This window comes from Coffea eugenioides, chromosome 4 (genome assembly GCF_003713205.1).
Source record: "Coffea eugenioides isolate CCC68of chromosome 4, Ceug_1.0, whole genome shotgun sequence".
Lineage (NCBI taxonomy): Eukaryota > Viridiplantae > Streptophyta > Magnoliopsida > Gentianales > Rubiaceae > Coffea > Coffea eugenioides.
In genome coordinates, this window is record NC_040038.1 from 19715369 (window position 1) to 19737625 (window position 22257).

General features: G+C 38.4%; 1 protein-coding gene across 1 annotated transcript; it reads left to right on the forward strand.

Annotated features, from left to right (window-relative positions):
• The first annotated feature begins 20931 nt into the window (after nucleotides 1–20931).
• LOC113769183 lies at nucleotides 20932–21609 on the forward strand. The gene has a single exon (XM_027313651.1). It carries the CDS (start codon nucleotides 20932–20934, stop codon nucleotides 21607–21609), a length of 678 nt encoding a protein of 225 aa, XP_027169452.1.
• Nucleotides 21610–22257: the final 648 nt, after the last annotated feature.

A 22257-nucleotide genomic window follows, 5' to 3' on the forward strand; every position in this document is an offset into this window, starting at 1 on the left:
CCACCTTTCTTACTGCTCATGAAAGAACATTAGCACACAACAAAAATGCACATGGTTTTACAACATATAGAAGGAGTGGATTGAGATTTATCAAATCATTACATGTTAAAGACTCTTCCATTATGTGTAGTTTTTGTTGTCAAAGAGGGCATTTGAAAGGAGATTGTTATGTGAAAAGAAATCTGAACAGAGGAATGAGATGCATGTGGTTAGTTAGACACAATTCTAATTATTGTGGACCCAAAAGTTAAAGGGTACCAAACACTCTCTCTTTTCAGGGAAAAGGCTCAAACAAGTCCAAATGGTTCATTGACAGTGGCTGTTCAAGGCATATGACCGGTGATCCTTCTTTGTTCAAAAAGCTAAAATCAAAATCAAGTGGAAAGGTGACATTTGGTGATGACGTGAAAGCTAAGACAATTGGAATAGGTGATGTTGGTAAGAATGGTGAAACTTTTGTTCATAATGTGCTCTTAGTTGATAACTTAGGTTATAACTTGCTTAGTGTTAGTCAATTATGTGATAAAGACTTGAATGTGTTGTTCAAAAAGCATGAATGCATTGTTCTTGACTCTAAATATAATGTTGTGTTCAAAGGTAAGAGGTTTAACGATATTTATATTGTTGTTCTTGATAAACTTGATTCATCTAGCTTCCAATGTCTTAAAGCCTCAAATGAAGATCCTTGGTTGTGGCATAGGAGACTTTGTCATTTTAACATGGAATTACTAAAAAAAATCTTGAAAAAGGAACTGGTTAGGGGCTTGCCAAAAATCAGTTTTGAAAAGGATAAAATTTGTGATGCATGTCAATTTGGGAAGCAAACAAAGATTTCCTTTAAACCAAAGAGGTGTGTATCTACTTCTAAACCTTTGGAACTCTTGTATCTTGATTTATTTGGTCCTACTCAAAATACTAGCTTGGGAGGTAAGAGATATTATTTTGTGATTGTTGATGATTATTCTAGATATACTTGGGTGATATTCCTTGCTCATAAAGATGATGCTTTCAAGAATTTTACTTCATTATTTTCTAAAGTGTAAAATCTGCTTGGTTTAAAAATTGTTAGGATTAGAAGTGATAATGGGACGGAATTCAAGTTTTGTGGTTTTCCAGAATTTTGTGATCATAATGGCATAACACATGAGTTTTCTATTGCAAGGATTCCACAGCAAAATGGTGTTGTAGAAAGGAAAAATAGGACACTCCAAGAGGCTGCTAGAACTATGTTGAGTGAATGTAATTTGCCAAAATATCTTTGGGCTGAAGCGGTAAACACCGCATGTTATGTGATGAATAGAATCCTATTAAAACCTATTTTGAATAAAACATCTTATGAACTGATTTTTGATAAGAAACCTACGGTTGGATATTTCAAAGTTTTTGGTTGTAAATGTTTTATTTTGAATTTAAAGGAACATCTTGGTAAGTTTGACAAAAAATCTAATGAAGGAATATTTTTTGGGTATTGTGAGAACAAAAGAGGATATAGAATCTTTAATAGAAGAACTCTTGTGATAGAAGAAGCTATACACATAACATTTGATGAAACTAATGATGTTAATTCCAAAAGTACGAGTGAGGATGATGATGTAGGTGTTCGTGAAAGAATGAAAAAGCTAACAATTGAAGTTGAAGGAAACTCTAAACCGGAAGCAAAGGAAATGGAGGATGAAGCTCATGAAGATCAAGAAAAGGAGAATGAAGACAAGAATGATGATTCATTCAAAGACCTTCCCAAGGCTTGGAAATTTAGCCAAATCATCCAAGAGAGCTTATAATTGGTGATCCATCCGAGAAGGTAAAGACTCGTTCCTCATCTAAGAAATTGATAGACAATTTTGCTTTAGTCTCTCTTTTTGAACCTAAAAATATCAATGATGCCTTAAAGGATGAAAACTGGATTTTGGCAATGCAAGAGGAACTTAATCAATTTGAGAGAAATAAGGTTTGGACACTTGTTGATAGACCTCAAAATCAACCTATCATTGGTACGAAGTGGGTAGTTAGAAATAAGTTGGATGATAAAGGTGTAGTTGTAAGAAATAAAGCTTGATTAGTTGCTAAAGGATATGCACAAGAAGAAGGAATTGATTTTGATGAAACATTTGCTCCCGTAACTAGATTAGAATCGATTAGAATGCTTCTTGCTTTTGCTTGCTTCAAAGGTTTCAAATGGATGTTAAAAGTGTCTTCTTAAATGGTTTTATTGATCAAGAAGTATATGTGGATCAACCTCCCGATTTTGAAAATACAAAATTTCCAAGTCATGTGTTTAAACTCTCAAAAGCATTATATGGACTAAAACAAGCTCCAAGAGCTTGGTATGAAAGATTGAGTGGTTTCTTGATTGAAAATGGTTTCAAAAGAGGTATTGTGGACACCACACTTTTTACTAAGCAAGTGTTAAATGATCTTCTTATTGTGCAAATATATGTAGATGATATTATTTTTGGTGCTACTAATGAGTATCTATGCAAGGATTTTTTTCACCATTATGCAAAGTGAATTTGAAATGAGTATGATGGGAGAATTAAATTTCTTTCTTGGACTTCAAATACATCAAGCCCTAGAGGGAATTTTTATAAATCAAGCAAAATACACCAAGGAATTGCTGAAAAGATTTGGCATGGAGGACTCAAAGCAAGTTGCAACTCCAATGTGCACTTCTACAAAACTTGACAAAGATGAAGAAGGTAAACATGTGGATGAAAAGCACTATAGAGGTATGATTGGAAGCCTACTCTATTTAACCGCAAGTAGACCCGATATACCTGGGGCGCGCTCATTACTAGGTAATGGCACTAGATCAAGTGGTGTTAGTGGATTAAAACCATAAGCACATTCAAATGGAGAGAAACCAGTAGTAGAATGGATAGCCCTATTATAAGCAAACTCAACATGAGGTAAACATTCTTCCCATGATTTCAAGTTCTTTTTTATGATGGCACGCAACAAGGTACCTAATGTACGATTTACCACCTCAGTTTGACCATCAGTTTGGGGGTGGCTGGCAGTAGAGAATAGCAATTTGGTGCCTAACTTAGACCAGAGTGTCTTCCAAAAATAGCTCAGAAATTTGACATCTCTGTCTGAGACAATGGTCCTAGGAATGCCATGCAATCTCACAATCTCTTTAAAGAATAAGTTAGCAATATGAGATGCATCATCAGTTTTATGACATGCAATGAAGTGTGCCATTTTAGAGAATCTATCAACTACCACATAAATGGAGTCATGACCATACTTGGATCTAGGCAAATCAAGTATAAAATCCATAGAAATATCGACCCATGGTGCACTAGAAATAGGTAACGGGGTGTAAAGGCCATACGGGTGTACCTTGGATTTAGCTTTCTTACAAGCTAAGCATCGCTCCACCACCCGTGCAACATCTCTCCTCATGTGCGGCTAATAGAAGTGCTCCTGCAGCATGGCAAGAGTCTTATCAACCCCAAAATGTCCCATAAGGCCACCCGAATGGGATTCTCGTACCAAAAGTTCGCAGATGGATCCATGTGGGATGCAAAGCCGATTAGCATAAAACAAGTAACCATCGGAAATGAAGAATTTACCTTGCCCAGTGTGTTTGCAAGAAAGGTAAAGTTCACCGAAATCACTATCTTGGGCATAGATGTCTTTAATCAGTTCAAACCCTAACAACTTAGCATCTAAGGAAGTGAGTAGAGAGTACCTTCGTGAGAGTGCATCCGCAACCACATTAGACTTACCAGCCTTATATTTAATTACGTACGGAAAGGACTCCACGAATGCGATCCACCTTGCATGCTTTTTGCTCAAGGTGTGCTGGGCCTTAAGGTATTTAAGGGACTCATGATCAGTGTGTATCACGAATTCCTTAGGCCTTAAGTAGTGCTGCCAAACTTGTAGTGCTCGAATGAGGGCGTACAACTCTTTATCATAAGTTGAGTAGTTCAGTGCAGCCCCATTGAGTTTCTCACTAAAGTAGGCAATAGGTCTTCCTCCTTGATTCAACACAACTCCAACTCCAATACCTGAAGCATCACAATCAATCTCAAATGTCTTAGAAAAGTCAGGTAAAGCAAGTACAGGTGCATGTGTGAGTTTGTGCTTTAAAGCGCGAAAGGCTTGTTCTGGAGAATCTCCCCAATGGAAGTTCTCATTCTTCTTAATCAACTCGGTCAAGGGTGCAGCAATAGTGCTAAAGTCCCTCACGAATCTCCTATAGAAACCCGCAAGGCCATGGAAGCTTCGAACATCACCCACAGACCTTGGTGTTGGCCACTCTTGAATAGCTTTCACCTTTTGATCATCCACCTTCATTCCCTGCGCACTTATAACAAACCCTAGAAACACAAGCTCATTAGTGCAAAAATTACATTTCTTGAGATTGGCATAGAGCTGCTCTCTTCGAAGTACATCCATAACAGCCCTAATATGCTCGAGGTGTTCATCATAAGATTTGCTATAAATTAGGATATCATCAAAGTAAACTACCACGAATTTTCCTAAGAATGGACGCAGAACATGGTTCATTAACCTCATGAAGGTGCTAGGTGCATTAGTGAGCCCAAAAGGCATCACTAACCACTCATACAATCCATACTTAGTTTTAAAGGCAGTTTTTCATTCATCCCCCTCCTTAATCCTAATTTGATGGTACCCACTTTTGAGATCAATTTTGGTAAAGAACACAGCCCCATGTAACTCATCAAGCATGTCATCTAAGCGAGGTATAGGGTGGCGATACTTTACCGTGATGGCATTTACGGCCCTACAATCAGTGCACATTCTCCACGTACCATCTTTCTTGGGCACCAAAATGACTGGGACAGCGCACGGGCTTAAGCTCTCACGTACCCATCCTTTGCCAAGCAAGTCGTCCACTTGCCTTTGTAACTCCTTAGTTTCCTCCGGGTTGCTCTTGTAAGCTGGCCGATTTGGCAAAGAAGCTCCAGGGACGAAGTCTATTTGGTGCTCAATGCCTCTAAGCGGTGGTAATCCACTTGGCACGTCCTCGGGGAAGATATCAGCATATTCCTGCAACAGAGACTTAACCTCAAGAGGTATGTTAGTATCAAGTTCATGCACATTCAGAGCTACTTCTTTGCTAACAAGCATAAGAAGTGGCTGCTCATCTCTCATTAGCTTCCTCACTTTCTTGGCTTTGATCAGAAGCATTTGTTTTCCCTCAATTTTTACCTCACTTGCCGAGCTATCTATAGCCTTTTTTCTCTCTTTTTTTGCCTCGGCTCTCTCATTTTCTTTTCTTTTTGCACTATACTTCTCAAACTCTTGTTGCAATTTCAATTGGTCCCATTGCACTTGTTTGGGGGAAAGGGGAGCTAGTGTGACTTTCTTACTGTTGTACAAGAAACTATACTTATTAGTCACACCATCAAAAGTCACCTGTCTGTCAAACTGCCAAGGCCTACCTAGTATAATGTGACTAGCCTGCATAGGAACTACATCACATAATACTTCATCAGAATATTTATGGATTTGGAAGGATATAAGAACCTGCTTGGTTACTCGAACCTCCCCAGAGTTGTTGAGCCATTGGAGTTTGTAGGGTCGCGGGTGATCCCTTGTAGGCAACTTCAAGTTGTCCACCATGAGTGAACTAGCTACATTTGTGCAGCTCCCACTATCAATAATCACACTACAAAGTGCTTGGTTGACGAAGCACCTGGTGTAGAAGATGTTCTCCCGTTGAAGCTCGTCCTCCTTAACACGTGCAGTTAATGCTCTCCTTGCAACCAATGCAGTCCCAAAATGACCCTCGGGTGCACTAAACTCCTCTTCATTTGGTGATTCCTCATCACTACCTCCGTCAAGAGGTAGTATGCCTTCGTACTCGGCTTCGTCCTCACTCACGATCTCACCATTTTGCATCATAATCATAGTCCTTTGATTGGGATATTGACTAGCAATATGGCCTCTACCTTGGCATTTGAAGTATCGAGTATCACGAGCTCTAGTTTGTACCCTAGACTCCTCAAATTTTGGAGTAGAAGAGGGCGGCTTACTAATACTAGGGTTGCCCACCTTATCTCCCTCGAATCTCGGCTTTGGTGTAGGAGCATTTGGTGAAGGCCGAGAATCATTCCTTGGCTGGAATGGGCGGTTGGTAGAGTAGGTGGTATTGCCGAAATTCGATCGAGTGGTACCCCTCCGCTTGAGCCTTTGCTCGACCTTAATAGCCTTGTCTACAAGCTCATGCAACTCCATATAATGTTGAAGTTCCACTCGTTCAGCAATATCGGGTCGTAACCCGCGCAAGAATCTCGCCATGGTGGCTTTAGGATCCTCCTGTACATCCGCTCTAAGCATCAGGATCTCCATCTCCTTGTGGTACTCATCCACACTCCGATTGCCCTGGACTAAGGTTTGTAACCGGTGGTATAAATCCCTAGTGTAATGTCTAGGTACAAAGCGGGTGCGCATCATGGCTCGAAGCTCGAGCCATGGAATAAGCTCAGGTAGACTTCTTGATTTGGTCCCACCAAACCACAGCGTACTCAGTGAATTCCATGGTGGTCAATTGCACCTTTTGCACCTCGGTGTAGTTTTGGCAAGAAAAGACCATTTCGATCTTGGATAACCATTCGAGAAAGGTCTCGGGATCGGACCGTCCTTTGAACTCAGGGATTTGCATCTTGATTCCCTTGAATACATCGGTAGGTCCAGTCTGGTTCCTTTGCCTTGGTCGAATTCGAGGTTCCTCATCATCATCATCATTATTGGAACCATCGGACGACTCCTCCACGCCCCTTCGCCTTCGCAAGGACTTAGAGGTTTTTGGTGTTCCAGACGCTCGGAGTTGCAGCAACTCATCTTGAATGGGTTCTAGCATGCGTTGGAAACGCCTCTCCATTTGCTCCATCATCTGTTCAAAGTTCATGGGACGGGATACTCCTTCGTTTCCACTAGACATGGAGTCTCAAGTGTACCTGCAAGGGTTAGTAGCAAAGGAAATAGGGAAAAAAGTAATGTTTTCTTTTGCTTTTTTTTTTTGTCACTTCACTCCCTAAGTGTTTACTCTCACACTCGTATATGGTAACTCAAATCACTCTAATAAGCTCACCAAAATATTCTCTCACAGCCCCTTGCGAAACCTTGAAGAAAGTAGAGCTCCTCAAGTGCTCAAATTTAGCTTAAAAATCAAGTTCACGCTAGAATTTGAGGTTCGTAAGAGTGGAAATTTTCTGGAAAAACAAAATTAGGACACTAAGAATGGAGTGATAGAATATATTCAAGAACAAAAATTGAGAAAAGACTTGACACAAAAGCTACAAAAAATTAAGAATGATGCTCAAACACCTAGCCGACAAGGAAGTTGGTTCCTTTTGCGTTGCTGGATTTTTTGGATCGTTTACCAACCAAGGTCAACAAATGCTTGGCATTCGAATGGGAGAGAATGAAAGACACAATAAATGACTCAAGACTGACCAGGACTTAATGAACAACTCAATGGGCAAATCCAGAAACGACTCAAGGCTGAAATGACTCAATGGACTTTGGCTTGCTGGAATTTTGTTTTGTTTTTTTTTTGTGTTACGGCTGCCTTGGGCTTGGCTGATGATTTTATGGGGAATTGGTTCTGTGGGGAATGTGCAAGAATGGGTCGGTTAGCCCTTGATAGTAGTTGATATCTGCTCACAAGGTGTTGTAACCGAAAGTGGAAGCAAATGCTAGTGGGCGGTGGTTTTGCTTAGGAGACTGGTTTGTAGTGTGGCTGTCTAGGTAGCAAGGTGTGGTGCGGCTGTTTGGGGTGTGTTTGTTTTGCAGAGGTGCAGAAAAGCCTGGGTCTCAATATGGACAAGTGGGGCTACAATTCAGAAGGCAATAAGAATTTGGAACTCATTGGGTTTGGAAACCAGTTAGGTTAGGAGTCCTGCCAGCGGCTGTCTCCTCTCCTTTATTTTTTTATTGTTTTTTTGATGTTCAGCCGACTGGATCCTTTACTAAGTGCTTGGGAAGGATACCAAGTTTGGTGATAAGTTTGGGCAAGCGGTGGCTTTGAATTAGGAGACAAGAGGAAGTTGGAAGTCCCTTCGGTTTTAGGAGCCAATCAGGTTTGGAGGTTTGTAGCGGCTATTCCCTCCTTTTTTTTTTCTTTTCGAGATGTTCAGATCACTAAAAGTACTCAGGACCCCTTTGCTTTCAAAATCTGCTTGCTGTGTTTTTTTTTTTTTGTACAACAGCAACTTCGAGTGAAAAGAGCTGTCGGTTACCAAAGGTTTCCCAGGTCAGTTTTTTTTTCTTTTACTTTTTTCTTTTGGGTTCTGTTTGCATTTTGTTGGGTGGCTTTTGGCAACGGGTAGGTGGGGTTCTTGGTGCCCAAACGTAACAAGCCCAGCCCCAGGTATGGTATAATAGTCAAGAGAGTTCAAGGGTTCTAAACTCAATGCAAGATTTCCAGCAAATAAGTTCAGGGCATTCGCTGCAAATTTCCAGATTTCAAGTGTCAAGGATCTCTCCAAGAACTCCAAGAATTCGTGAAGTTTGCTTACGAAATTCCAGAACAAGGCACCAATACTTTCCTAGAAAACAAACAACTCGGCAAAGACTCAAGACAGATTTAGAAACAACCCATACACAACAATTAGATACGAACAGAATTTGACAACTTCAAGAGCTGCACTTCGCGACTTGGGAGAGAGCCGCGAGCAGAAATTTTTTTTTTTTTAACGATTGCTGGAATCACACACCACCAAACCAAACACAACACACTTGACTTCCAAAATTTCCAGGAATCGAAGACGACACCAAGACAGACTCCAGAACACGATGACCAGAATTGAACACAAAGGGAACTCGCGGGCAGAAACTCGCGGACAGACGCAATGTGCAACAGTTTTTAACTAACGAGACAGATACGGAAGGTACGAATTAAGACACAAAAGAGGGATAAACGATGTTACCAACAAGCTAGCTCTGATGCCAGCTGATACGAATCCCGTTGGTGAGAAGATTCGCGACCCAAGATCGCTTGTTGGATTTGACGTCGAGTGCAAGAAACGGTGGCAGCGGAAACCCTACGACCCCTCTAATCCCCGTGACTACGAACTTGTTGATACTATCTCAACCCGTAATCAAACGAATTAGTGAACCTCAGGCAAGTGTAGAAGGCGCCACAATTCAAGTGCGATTCTTGAATTGATAAGCCGAACAAGAACACTAGAGTATAACTCTAAGTTGTTCAAGGTTTGCTCGAAAGCTATGGAGAAAACTCTCTCAACATTTTTAGCATAAAAGTGTCTACCCTTTATTGATGTAATATGGTGCCTTATATAGGCTATAAGTGAAAACCCTAATCTAGTAGAAAATGGACTAAGGGCGCAGTGGATATGGGCCCTAACAAAGGAGGCTTAACCCCCGACGGGTTGGGCCTCACGTGGGCTTTCCTTCCTAGGCAGCCCACTCTAGCAAATAATAATGAGTAAATTAGCAATCCTACCCTTGGCGATTCTACGTGCGATATGCACTTAGCCAATTATTCAATCTAATCAACTAATGTGGAAATAACTAACTATGATGCTAAAACGGAAATTAGGGTTTGGCAAAACCCTAATCCTCGGGTGTAGCTTCAATGCTCATTATTGGACCGCGACCACCTTCACTTGAATGCATGAATCCTTCAAAGGACTTGTGTATGGCTTGAATAAGTACATTGAGTTGCTCACGAAGTTTCTTTGCGCGAGCCCGAGTAATGGGTCCACTTAGGGCGAGCACGTGATCCTCAGCTCCTCGATTACCCGAGCCATTGTTGGCCTGCCCACGTACCATGATGCTATCAGAAAAAGTACTAGTGGAACTTGTCACTTTCTTGGTAATTGCTTAATTTCTTGGTTTAGCAAAAAACAAAATGCAATCTCTTTGTCTACAACCGAAGCGGAATATATTGCCGCTAGTGCATGTTGTGCTCAACTTTTATGGATGAAACATACCTTGAATGATTTTGGATTGTTATATGACTGCATGCCTATATTCTGTGATAATACTAGTGCTATCAATTTGACCAAAAATCCAATTTAGCATTCTAGGACAAAACATATAGATATAAAGCACCACTTTATTCGCGATCTTGTTCAAAAAGGTGAAGTTTGTGTGAATTATGTTTGTTCTAAAGATCAAATTGCTGATATTTTTACAAAAGCTTTGCCACTGGATCAATTCATTCATCTAAGATCAAAATTGGGGATAATCGAAAAATCATCTTAAAAATTTTTCTGTTCTAAGCTTTCGGACGTCCGAAAGCAGATGAACGGACGTCTGATAATGTTCTTCAGCTATTTTTTCCAGAATGCACCTGTTCGGACGAAACTGTCGGACGCACGACTTCGTTCGGCCGTCCGACAGTGCAACGGTACACTTTTTAAAGTAACTTCCCTCCTCATTTGCTTCAGACTCTTCTTCTTCTCTTCTCACTCGGACGAAAACTGTCTCCCCTTTCACTCTCAATTCATGCTATTCTGAAGCACTTACTCCAAAATTGACTCAACCAAAAACTTTTCCGGATCATTGCGAGTTCATTTTCCTGATCTTGTCACCAAATCTCATCACATTTCGACAGTTCCCAAATTTCTCTCCAAACCCTATTTTCTCATAACCATTCTGCTCAATCATCTTCAAGGCTAGTTTACCCCAAAATTCTTGTGTGATTCCCTCCCATACTACTGTGTGCATCATTAGTATCATACATCTCACGCATTTCACACAATGGTGAAACTAAGAGGAGGAAAAGTGTCTGCCGGACGCAAACACACACTCAGGGATGAAGATGCTGATTCTCCTAGGGCCAAAAGATCCTCCAAACATATCAAAAAGGGGGCAGTAAAGGCTCAAACTTCACAGCCTTCCGCTCAGCCTGAATCCGGACAGGGGACTACATCTCAACCGCCCTCCCAATCAACCACAGTCTCCCCATTCTTTGATGATGCTGCCAAAGAAAAACACTCCTGGATATCCCAAGAAGGTTTCATTCCTCAACGTACCATAAATCCCTCTGAATTTCGTAAAATAGGTTTAGAATCTATTCTGCGTATATTTGAATTCCATAAATGGTCACATATCATTTCCATGTCTAATGTTTATTACCCTGAAATGCTATATCAATTCTTTGCCAATCTTAGGAAAGGCACTGACCACACTGAAATTATGTCCAGGGTAAATGGGGTAGATTTAGTGTTTGATCCTGAGATTGTGAATGCTGTTTTAAACACTGCTATTGAACCGGGATGCAAAAGTAAAATTGCCAATTTCTTTTCTTATGAAGAGCATCCCACTGCTGATAATCACTTTGATAGTGGTAAGATGTTGTCTTATTTTCAAAAGAAGTTTTCTGCCCCTGCTGATGCAAAACTAAATGACCTTGCTCTTGTGAATCTCATTGCTTTCTCAATCATTTCAAATTTGCTTGTGCCTACCGATGGTCATAGGACAGATGCCAATAAAATGGAGCTGTACCTTTTTTATTGTTTTGGAGAAAAAATTCGCATTGACTTTGGCTTTGTCATGTGCAAGTTTTTACTTCGCTTTACCACTGATTCTCGTAGAAAACTGTCTTATGGAAAATTTCTTCAGAAAATTTTTGAGTTTTACAAAGTACCCATCCTTGGTGTTTGTCCCAAAGAAACATTTTCTTCTGCCTTTACTAAGGCTTATTTTGAGCGCAAGAATCTTGTCTTTAGGGATAATATGTGGGCTTATAAAGGGGCCACGTCTAATGAACCTAGATCTAAGGCTGCACATGATCCCCTTCACACTTCATCCTCTGTTGCACTGACTTCTATTCATCCTAGGAAGACTGCCATTAAGGCATCTTCTTCTTCAAATTCTGAAGTGGTTGAGCTCCTTCGAGATCTTAAACAACATGTTCTACTTCTTGAACATGGTCTCATTCTCACCATGTCATCTAAGCAACAAGCAGACTTCCTGGATAAAAAGAATCTTCTCTTTCCCCCACCTGTGGTTGAGGAAGTTCCTCATGGCAAAGAGCCACGCTCTGATGATCCAAGTTCATCAGCTCCTACTCGCTCTATGAGTCCTGCTCCCATCGACCTCACCTCTACTCCCGTGGCACCTCATGATCCTTCCACATCTGACAAAGGCAAGAAACCAGTTAGTAAAGATGCTGAAGATGATGAAGACACTGAGGAGGAGGATCTCTCTCAGTATCTGCTTACTCGAAGGACTCCTGGATCCACTTAGTTTACCATTTAGGATCACTAGCCCTATTAGGATCATTTGCATTCTGTTTGTCTGATTTCTATTTGCTGGATGTTAGATGGTTGCATCGGATTTTTTTTTGTTTTTATTTTTGTTTTGTTTCTTTGATTCTGGTGCTTGTAATGTTCAAAACGGATATGTGGATGTAATGGTTGTGATATTTTGTTAAGAATGTTTAGTTCTTTTTCATGATACTGGTTCTTGTAATGTCTCTTTACCATTTGACTTTTGTGATGACAAAAGGGGGAGAGATATGAATAGATATGTTGGTAAAATTGGCTGGACAGTTGGTAAAATGTTGGTTGCTGGATGATTGAATAAATTTGTGAAGTAGCCAAGTGAGGGGGAGTTTTTCAATTTTTGTTCTACGATTGACTAAGTAAGGGGGAGCTTTTGTCAAATGAGAAAGGGGGAGCCTATTTGTAATCATGTTCTACGATTGACTAAGTAAGAGGGAGCTTTTGTCAAATGAGAAAGGGGGAACCTATTTGTAATCATCAAATTTCATTTTAAACCATTGTTTTGTCATCATAAAAAAGGGGGAGAATGTTATTCTTGATTTTGATGATCACAAAGCACTTTGAAATGTTTATCTAATTCTCTTCAAATATAAGTGTTTTGCTTTTTAGAGAATCAGGTACAAAGGTGTCAAGGAAAGAAAATCAATCAAAAGAAGAAGCAAAAACAGGGCACTTATGTCGGACGTCCGAAAGGATGAAGAACATCAAGAAGGAAACTCCTTCGGACACTCGTGAGGAAGCATCGGACGTCCGGGAGGATCGGACGCACTCTTCGGATGCATATCGATCGCGTTGGACGTCCGAAAAATTTCGCAAAATTTTGATGACTTTCTGGACGACGTTCGGACGCAGATGCTTTCGGACGAAAAATCTCATCGGACGTCCGAACGACAACTTGGTGATTTTCGGACGATGGGATCGGACGATGGTTAAGCTGTCGGACGTCCGACAGCCCCAACGGCTAGCTGACTCTTCATCTGCCTTCTATCCGTTGGAAGCATTAATGAAGCCCATTTTTGGTCCCCTTCAAATACAAACGATTCTGAACCAGAAAGCGACATTTGCACACTTTGTTTACAAGATCTCAAGAGATATTTTAGCTAGAAAATAGTCTCCTAAGCAAGATTTGTTCTCCAAGTAGTGTGAAGTTCGTGTATGCACTTCTCTTGTGTTTGAAATTTTCAATAGTGTAGCTTTCTTGAGAGTTATCTGAGTGATAGTAAAACTTCCTAACTTGACTAAGTGAGGCTTAGGGCAAGGAGGAAGTGATCCCTCTATTGTACATTGAGTTGATTATTTTTCATCAAAGAGAAGGTGCTCATCTTTGTGATTGGTCTTCAAGTTTGAGGAAAGCTTGGTAGACAATCGGTTTGATACTCTATCTTATTCCTTTTGTTTAATAAAATTCTCATTGCTTATATACACTCTTATTTCTGATCAACATTGCTCTCTTCTTTAAATTTACTTGGCTGATCACTACTAGAAAAGAAGGTAAATTTTTATTAAAGAAAAAGTGCATAAACTCAATAAAGTATTTTTATTCAACCTAATTCACCCCCCTCTTAGGTTGTCTTTGGGCCTTACAGAACCAGATGTCTGCCTTGTCTTTAAAGTAGAGTTGAGTAATGTCAAATTTCAGCTCTTCTTCTAGTCCATGGATCCGGAAGTATTTGTTGCCTCTTCTGACCCATTCTCTGGGATTTTCGCTATCAAACAAAGGAAAGTCTATCCTAGGCAATTTAGTTCCCCCCTTTCCCTCTGGATTTTCATACTTCCCTTTGACCACCTCCATCATCTGGTCATTCCCAGAGCTGCATTCCTCTACTACTTTCCCCTATCATTCAGTTTGGACATAATCTGTGCCATCATATTCATCATCCCCTCAAACATTTGATCCAGATTCTTAATTTCCGTCTCAGTGGTCTCCTGTCTATGTTCCATTGTCCTCACAGCCTATTCTATTCCATCATTTCTATTGTCAAAAGTTCTCATTACACTCCCCAGCTCCGTTAGATCCTTCCTCAACATCTCTTCCTGAGTCTTAGTCATCTCAATGGCTTGTAGTTGGGCTCTAATACCACTGTGATGGTACCAAGCTAGGCTAAGGAGAATGGAACAATAAACATCTAAAATGGCAAGATAAACTTTCACAAAAATTAATAGGAAGACAAGTAAATTGTGAGGACCCAAAATTTTCATACCTTTCATTTTGGTTTACTTGCTTGAGAACGAACAGTTGTACCTTATTGCTTCTTTTAATTGATTGCCTTATGTTTTGTGGCACGAGATATTTATGGCAAGAAAGAGATCTTAATACAAGAGATTTCAAACCCTAGCTTTGACCAAGAAAAATAAAGGGTTTTGTTCATTTTTCCTCACTTTTAGACGTTTGCAAGTTGTGTTGTGACCCGATAGTTAGTTACATATTTTCTTTTATTTCATTTACTTGCCTTGAATTCTTGGTTGTTTTATTAGTTGAATCATGATTTTAACCTATTTCTTATTTTACTTGGTGCATTTTTCATGTGATACATGTTAAGTCTCATAGTGCATAATACTAGTGTGAGCGATTAGTGAAGTGTGTATCATAAATTGGAGGATTAGAAGGAGTTTTGTGTAAAAAAAAAATTATGTGACAAGAGTTGTTACAAGCTAATTGGAGCATTTGGATGTTAGGAAGCTAAATGGATAGATATTACTTCTTTTCTTGCCAAATGTCCATCATCCATGGAAAGTTGACCAATGACCAAGTCTTTATATGACCAACCAAGTTTTATATCATCCAAATCATCTTCTTTTTTTGCTTGTCTTGGCCAAAAACATCAGGAGAGAAAGGGAGAGAAAACCTCCAAGTTCAAGCCTTGATTCTTGTCCAATTAGTGAGGGAAAACAAGAGAAAACTCAAATCTACTCTGACAAATCTTGCATCAAGTTTGGAAGTGAGTTTGTGGTGAAGTTATTTGAGGAAGAAACCTCTTGTCTTGCATCTTATCTTGGGGTTTCGAGGTATTATACTAAGAAACTCCTCTTTTTCTTCTTACTTTGCAATTTAATCCACATATGACTTGATATTGGAGGATTTCATGGAAGATTTCATGGTTTTGCTAGGTTTTGGTGAAATTGTTGCTAGGGTATGGTCAATTTCTAGTTCAATGTTCGATTTTTAGCCTTGAGATGAATTTTCCAGCTTTGATATGGGTTTTTATAGCTTTGATATGAGATTTTTCTAACCTTTATATGAATTCTATAGGTTCAATATGTGATTTTTCAGCTTTAATAGGAGATTTATAACCTTGAGATACAATTTCCAGCTTTGAGAGGCAAAAGTCCAGCCTTTGTAGAAAATTTTCCAACTTAGGTATATATTGATTATAGCTAGTTTGTGGCTAAAATAAGTACTCTATGTATCCTATACCTCGTGAACTTGATTTGGAGCTGTCTTATAGTGAGAATGAAGCCTTGAAAATGGCTGGAAATTAGAGAAAATAAGGGGAAGTGCTGCTGAAAATTTTTTCCACAGGAGACTTTGAGCAGTCTTGAAAAATCTGTTATATCTTAGTGAAGAAAAATCCAAATTGAGTTATGTTTGTTGCATTTGAAACTAGACTCATAGCTCTTTTAACCATGTAAAAATCAGGGGTTGGTTCAACTCCTATAAATAACAGAAAATTTACAAAATTTCTTGAAAAACCATGACTGTTCTATTTTGCACATGAGACAGCAGTGATTTTGAACTGAACATTTGACTAACCTATGAGTTGAATTTCATGAAGATGTCTTCTAAATTCTATTAGTACTTTGAGTCTATTTTCTAATAGTGTAAGTTTTGTGATTTTTTGACCTACGGAACTCAAGTTATACTTTTTCAAAGAATGTCGCCAAAGCTGGAAAATTTTGTCAATTGAATTGAGTGGAACTTGGAAAACTTCGAGAAAACTTTTCTAGGTTTTAAACTTTAATTGGTGTGATTTTGGATGGTTTTGTTGCCTTAAACAAGTGTACTTCATAGCCCTAGAATGCAGTTGGACATTCTTCGATTGGCTTTCAAATTTGTCTTTGAGTTTTGTGTTTTGAGAGGCCCAATTTAGATAGGTGTATGGCTCATGATTAAGGCTAAAGTGAGCACCATATTGACCTAAGTTTTGAATAATTTGACCATGATATCTTGTTTTGGTTACTTTTAGGGTTTAACGGTGGGAACGAGCATGACCCGGAGTCGAATGTTTAGCTTTGGTCTACTTTAAAAAGTAAGTGTTCCTTGCATGTGTATGCTTTAAATGACTATGTGAAATGTTGTGAATGTTGCCGAAATGTTAAATGCTTTCCAATGATTGCTAAATGGATTTTCGATGGGTAAGTGTGTACTTTATCGCACTCGACCCAAGCAAAAGTGAGTTTTCAATGATTGAATGCTACTTGTGCATGAATGTAAGCCTTTTGGCTGAATTGGGCCGTTGCCCTTCGTTGCCAATTGACTCGAGCCAGAAGCAGACTCGATCGGGCGGCTGGTGACCCTAGGACAATGTTTGGTATACTCGAGTATTACCACGAAGGCTGGTGGAGAACTGGCCAGCGAATTCAATACAATGAAATCAATGAATGAATGACATGAATACTAAAGGAGTTTTCACTTGCAAATGTTTTCAAATGACGGAGGAATAAGGGAAATAGTTGGCGACTGAATGACTGAATGAATGGCTCCAAGTGAGCACTTATCCTTCCAATGAATGAATGTTTATTTCTTGAATGACTGTTTATTATTGTGCAAAGTGTTCAAACTGTTAAATGCCATACTTCCATGGTTTCTCTACCTAATTGCTTGTTTGAGAACCTCACTGAGCTTTTAGCTCATCCCATTAGTTGTTTTCCTTACAGGGGTGGAGGCTGGAGCAAGTAGCCGTGAACTAGTGCATATAATCTCTCGTACTTGTACTTTTGTAGATGAGATGTATTTGGAATCTTTAGAAATGTAATCCTATATTTTACTCTTGGATTGTAAATTACGTTTGAATGGTTGGTTGGAAATGGAACTTTTATGTTAATTTCGAAGCTGGAACGGCTATTTCAAGAATGTTAGTGAGTGAGTCTTGGCGAGAGTTAGGTAGGCATTCCGCCAAACCTTTGGGTATGCCCTAGGGGGAGGTGAGGTCGTCACATAAATGGCCAAAAACCAACTCAATGATATTATATTGATAAGAGCAAATGTAGTTACAGAAAATGGCGAGAATAGGAAAGAAGATGAATAAGAAAGAAGGAAAACATGGGGAAAGGGAAAATGGACTGGGAATGATCCCAAATTTATTTAATTATAAAATATTCTCTACCTATGCCATCACTAAATCTCCCTATATAAAGTTAGGACTAATAACTAACTCCTCTACACTACCGATCTAGCTTGGACATGTGGCCTTCTTGTGCCAAATTCTATTGCAGGACCATTGCTGTTAAACTCACATTTCTTGAGCTAATTTCTAGTGAAAGCGTGGTTCTGACTCCATGCCTTCTGATGCGCCTCTCCATTACATTTCACGACTTTTCCATGGAAAACACGCCTTCAGCTTAATTCTTCAATTTAAATCTCTGCTTCATGACAAGAGAGTAGTATAAGCAATAATTATAGTATAAGTTATTCGTTTCTGTAAAAGTAAGCACTGAAGCAAATTATATATGATAACCAAGTTATTGAAATATGTAATCAAAAACTTGGTCGATGTCTGAAGCCAAATTCCCTTTGAAGATTGTCCTTATTTCTTCCTCTGTGTTCTTCCCTTCCCACTTGGATGATTGCAAGTTTATCAAAGGTTTCTATAATACGCTTGTTTATCAGATAGTAAATGGAGTCATGTTGTCAGGTAAGGGATACTTATACTAAGTTGGTTAGTTTAATTTTTTTTTTTTGAGTACGTGAATTCAGTTATCCACCCACTATCTATTAGTTTTTTTTATCTACTCCAACTCTTACTATAACCTATTTGGATCATGGAGAACGATGGAAACTAAACCACCGTTAAACCATATAAACATAGTAAATGGAGTCATGTTGTCAAGTAAGGGTTACTTATACTAAGTTGGTTAGTTTAATATTTTTTTAGCACGTGAATTCAGTTATCCACTCCCACTATCCATTAGTTTTTTTTTTATCTACACCTACTCTTTGGGTCACGGAGAATGATGGGGACTGCACCACCATCGGACCGTACGGATGCATTACGCACTCATATGAATCTAAGTAAAGCCACATTAAGTGGAAACTTTGATGGGAGGTCAAGGGTTCAAACCTTGCCTCTTCCACTCCACAAGATACGTGGTGGCCAACTATTCTAGAAATAGTTGGTTCCCACTATCTTTTAGTAGTCGAGGCAAAGTGGGATACTATTTAGTTACTCCATTATCCATTAGTGATGGAGACAAAAAGGTAACATCAGTAAAATTTTTTGAAGACTTAAACAAACTTATTGAACTACTGATTAAATTTATGAACTTAATTTTAAATAGTCACAAGCCTGGAAAGAAGGTAAAAAAATTCGGGGTTTCGCAAGGCAAACTTTTGTTGTTTGATGATTAGTGAGAACCATAATGATTTATAGGTATCTCTTGATTTATGGGTATAAAGCAATTTGCACAGCTTCACAATAGAAAATGGAAGTGTAGCATCGGAACATTTTGTACCAGTGTGTTGGCAAAGTTTCCATGGGTAAAAATAAAACTTAATGGGGTATGAATTCTAAACTTTTGATAGAGCAAGGCCTAAAGTGCAACTTTGTTTCCTTTTCATTGTAACTTTCTTTTTCACTAACGTATAGAGGTGAGTCGAAACAAGCATTCAAGTAACATTTTCTTTCGCAATTTTTTTAGCTCTGTTTATTTTCAATATGTTCAAATTTACAAACAAAAGATTTACTTATTTGTTGTGTACTAGAAAAAATAAAACGTAATTTGGTATTGCTAGCATATGATAACCGCCATTAAAGGACAATTCAGGATTTGCTGCAAATTAAATTTTGAAAGTTTGCCAAGTGAATAAGTCACATTGTGCAGTAGTTGAGAGGATTAATTGTAAAGCTAATAATAGAGTTTACCACAATTTAATTTTCACAATCTGACATGATGCAATTTAATTAACCTTTTTCTTCTAACCAATACTTCTCACAAGCATATAATATTTCTTCTGCTTTACTAATTTCAGCTGTGATGTTTCTAGAAGAATAGGATGACAACAACATCAACTTTAAGATACATGGAGTCTTAAATTATTAATCTGTAATGCTAACCAAAAATTTATGGAAACAAATTCAAGAAAAGAAAAATTAGCCCCCCTCTTGATCATTTCCCTAATTCAATTCTTCTCTTTTGGATTTCCCAAAGGAGGAAAAGAAAAAATATTTTCGTATTGGACAACAGGATTTATATATATATGTTTAATATTCAACAGGGCAGAATTGTGTACAGTGCATGTATATATAGATCAAATTCAATAGATCAATGAGTTTGATCAAATTCATTTATTCATTTATTTGTTTTACATATTTTGTTTATATATTTTGTTTATGGCTGGTTATACCCCCTAATCTATTAGTTGTAGTCCGACTGCGACCCACTATTTTACTCTTCTTGTTCATTATTTTTTTGGTTTAGGGGCTAACCCCTTGTCCCGTCCTGTATCAGAGCTAGAGGAGGAAATGGGGTGATGGCTATTTTTCTTTACTTATTATGATATTGCTAGTATATATCTATAACCTTAGATCTTTCTGATGGACTAGTTAGTTTAGTAATTACTATTTTTCTAAACATATTATAATATTGTTAGTATTGATCTATAAACTTAGATCTGTATAATAAATATGGAACCTATAATTGCCAACCACCGGTCCAGGCAGTAAGAGCTAGAGGCTATTAAGACCTGTAGGACTGTTAAGGTACCTAAGGTCCGAAATCCAGGGCGGTGAAGTGCTCAAAAGATTAGATCTATACTACCTTTATTATAATTTGTTTGGAAATATAGTAGTCAGTCATAGATAACTAGTTTCAAAAGTGTAGATCTAAACTTTATAGATCTGTATTATCTTTATTATAATCAGCCTAGAAACATAGTTATTCTCCATGGATCCTGAAGGATTCCGTGCCAAAGGGAAGAGGATTATAAAATTACTTGTTTTTTTTCAGTTCCATTTCTCATTGATTCCTTTTTTAGAACGAATTCTAGCTCCTCTAGGTCCTCTAGTTCCTCCTCAAACACCAAACTAAAAGAAGAAATTAATATATTAGATATTAATCAAGACATAGACAATTGAGAGATTCCTAAATATACTCAAACTGATATTTATGAAAAAGATAAAAATGAATGTTTGATGCTACAAGCTATACAATCAAAACAGTAGAACAAACTATAGTCTTAGATGTAGACCATGAAGAAACTATGATAGCAAGCATTCCCATCAACTACTTCAAAAGAAAGGACAGATTTTTTTGGAAACACTTTGTGTCAGGAAGCTATACTATTAAATCTGGTTACATGCTGGATAGAGAGGAAGCTGAACAATAAGGTTCGAGAGAAGCTGAAAGAGCAGAAACAAGCTGGGAAAGAAGCAAACAAAATGTTTGGAAAAAGATGTGGGGCCTCAACATCAAACTTAAACACAAACATTGCATGTGGAAGTGTTTAAATAACTGTCTTCCCTTCAAAGAGCTAATCTACATGAGAATAGGAAAAGTATACAACATCTGTAACGATTGTGGTGAAGATATTGAAACATTGGAACATATGCTATTCTACTGTCTTGAAGCGCAGAAGGTATGGAAACTAGCTCCTATCAAATGGGAAGGATTCGAAAACCTACAGCACAATATTTGGAAATGGTGGCAAGCAGTAATGACGGGAACAAAGGAACAAGGCACGGATCACATAAACCTCACTGTAATCATATTGTGGAAGCTGTGGAAAGCAAGAAACAAAAGGATCTTTGAAGAGGAAACAAGATATGCTCTAAAGATTGTGCAAAAAGCACAAAGGGAATGGATGGAATTCGACAAAGCAAATGCAGAAGAAGGAGAAACATGCAGCAGCACTCACACAGTCCAGCAACACCAAAGGAAATGGGAGCGACCAAAGGAAGGTGTCATTAGGATCAACACAGACATTGCTATCTCAGCTCACATGATTAGAATAGGGAAAGGTATTATTGCAAGGAACTGGACAAGGAAGATCCTTAAAGCAAAGGGGCTGGTAGAACACAAAAGGGGAGAAGCAAGCACTGAAGAAGCTTTAGCTGTAAGAGCAGTGTTAACGATGACCAAAAATGTAGGTTGGACTAAAATAGATGTCCAGACAGACTGCAAAGTTGTGGTGGATCAAATAGATGCAAGCAAAATGTAGGAGGGACACCTAGCAACTATCTTGGAAGACATTGTAGAATTAAGGACAGACTTTAAACTGTGCAGTTCTTCTTTTGTCCATAGAACAGGAAACCAATGTTGTCATATGCTAGCTTAACATGTAGTAAAACAAGTTAATGACTTGGATTGGGAAAATCATTCCCCAGTGTGGCTAACCAACTTAGCTCAAAATGATTCGAGGGCAGTTGCCCCTTTTTGTAATTAACCCTTGTATTTTCAAGTGTTAATATAAATCTTGTTACCGTTTGTTGGAAAAAAAAGTTGTAAACCATGAAAAAATCAAACTATTATCCAAAAGAACAATAGAAAAATATAAAAAAAATATAATTATATTCATTTTGGATTAGTACAAATTGCAGCCAAACCATTAACAAGAGAAGAATTAGACACATTTTTACTCCTCTGCCTTAGAGATAATAGGCTCTTAGAATTCAATGATTCCCTTCTAGAAATGGCAGAAACCAGCCTTTGTGGAGGACCAGTATATTTTGATTGCTTTCCAAACTTTACAATCTCTTTAACAGATAAAAATATTCTAGATACTTTAACATTAAATATCAAAACTGCTAACTATAGAGTCAAGACTGGGACTCTACCAGTAGTTATCATTTACAGGAACTAATACAAG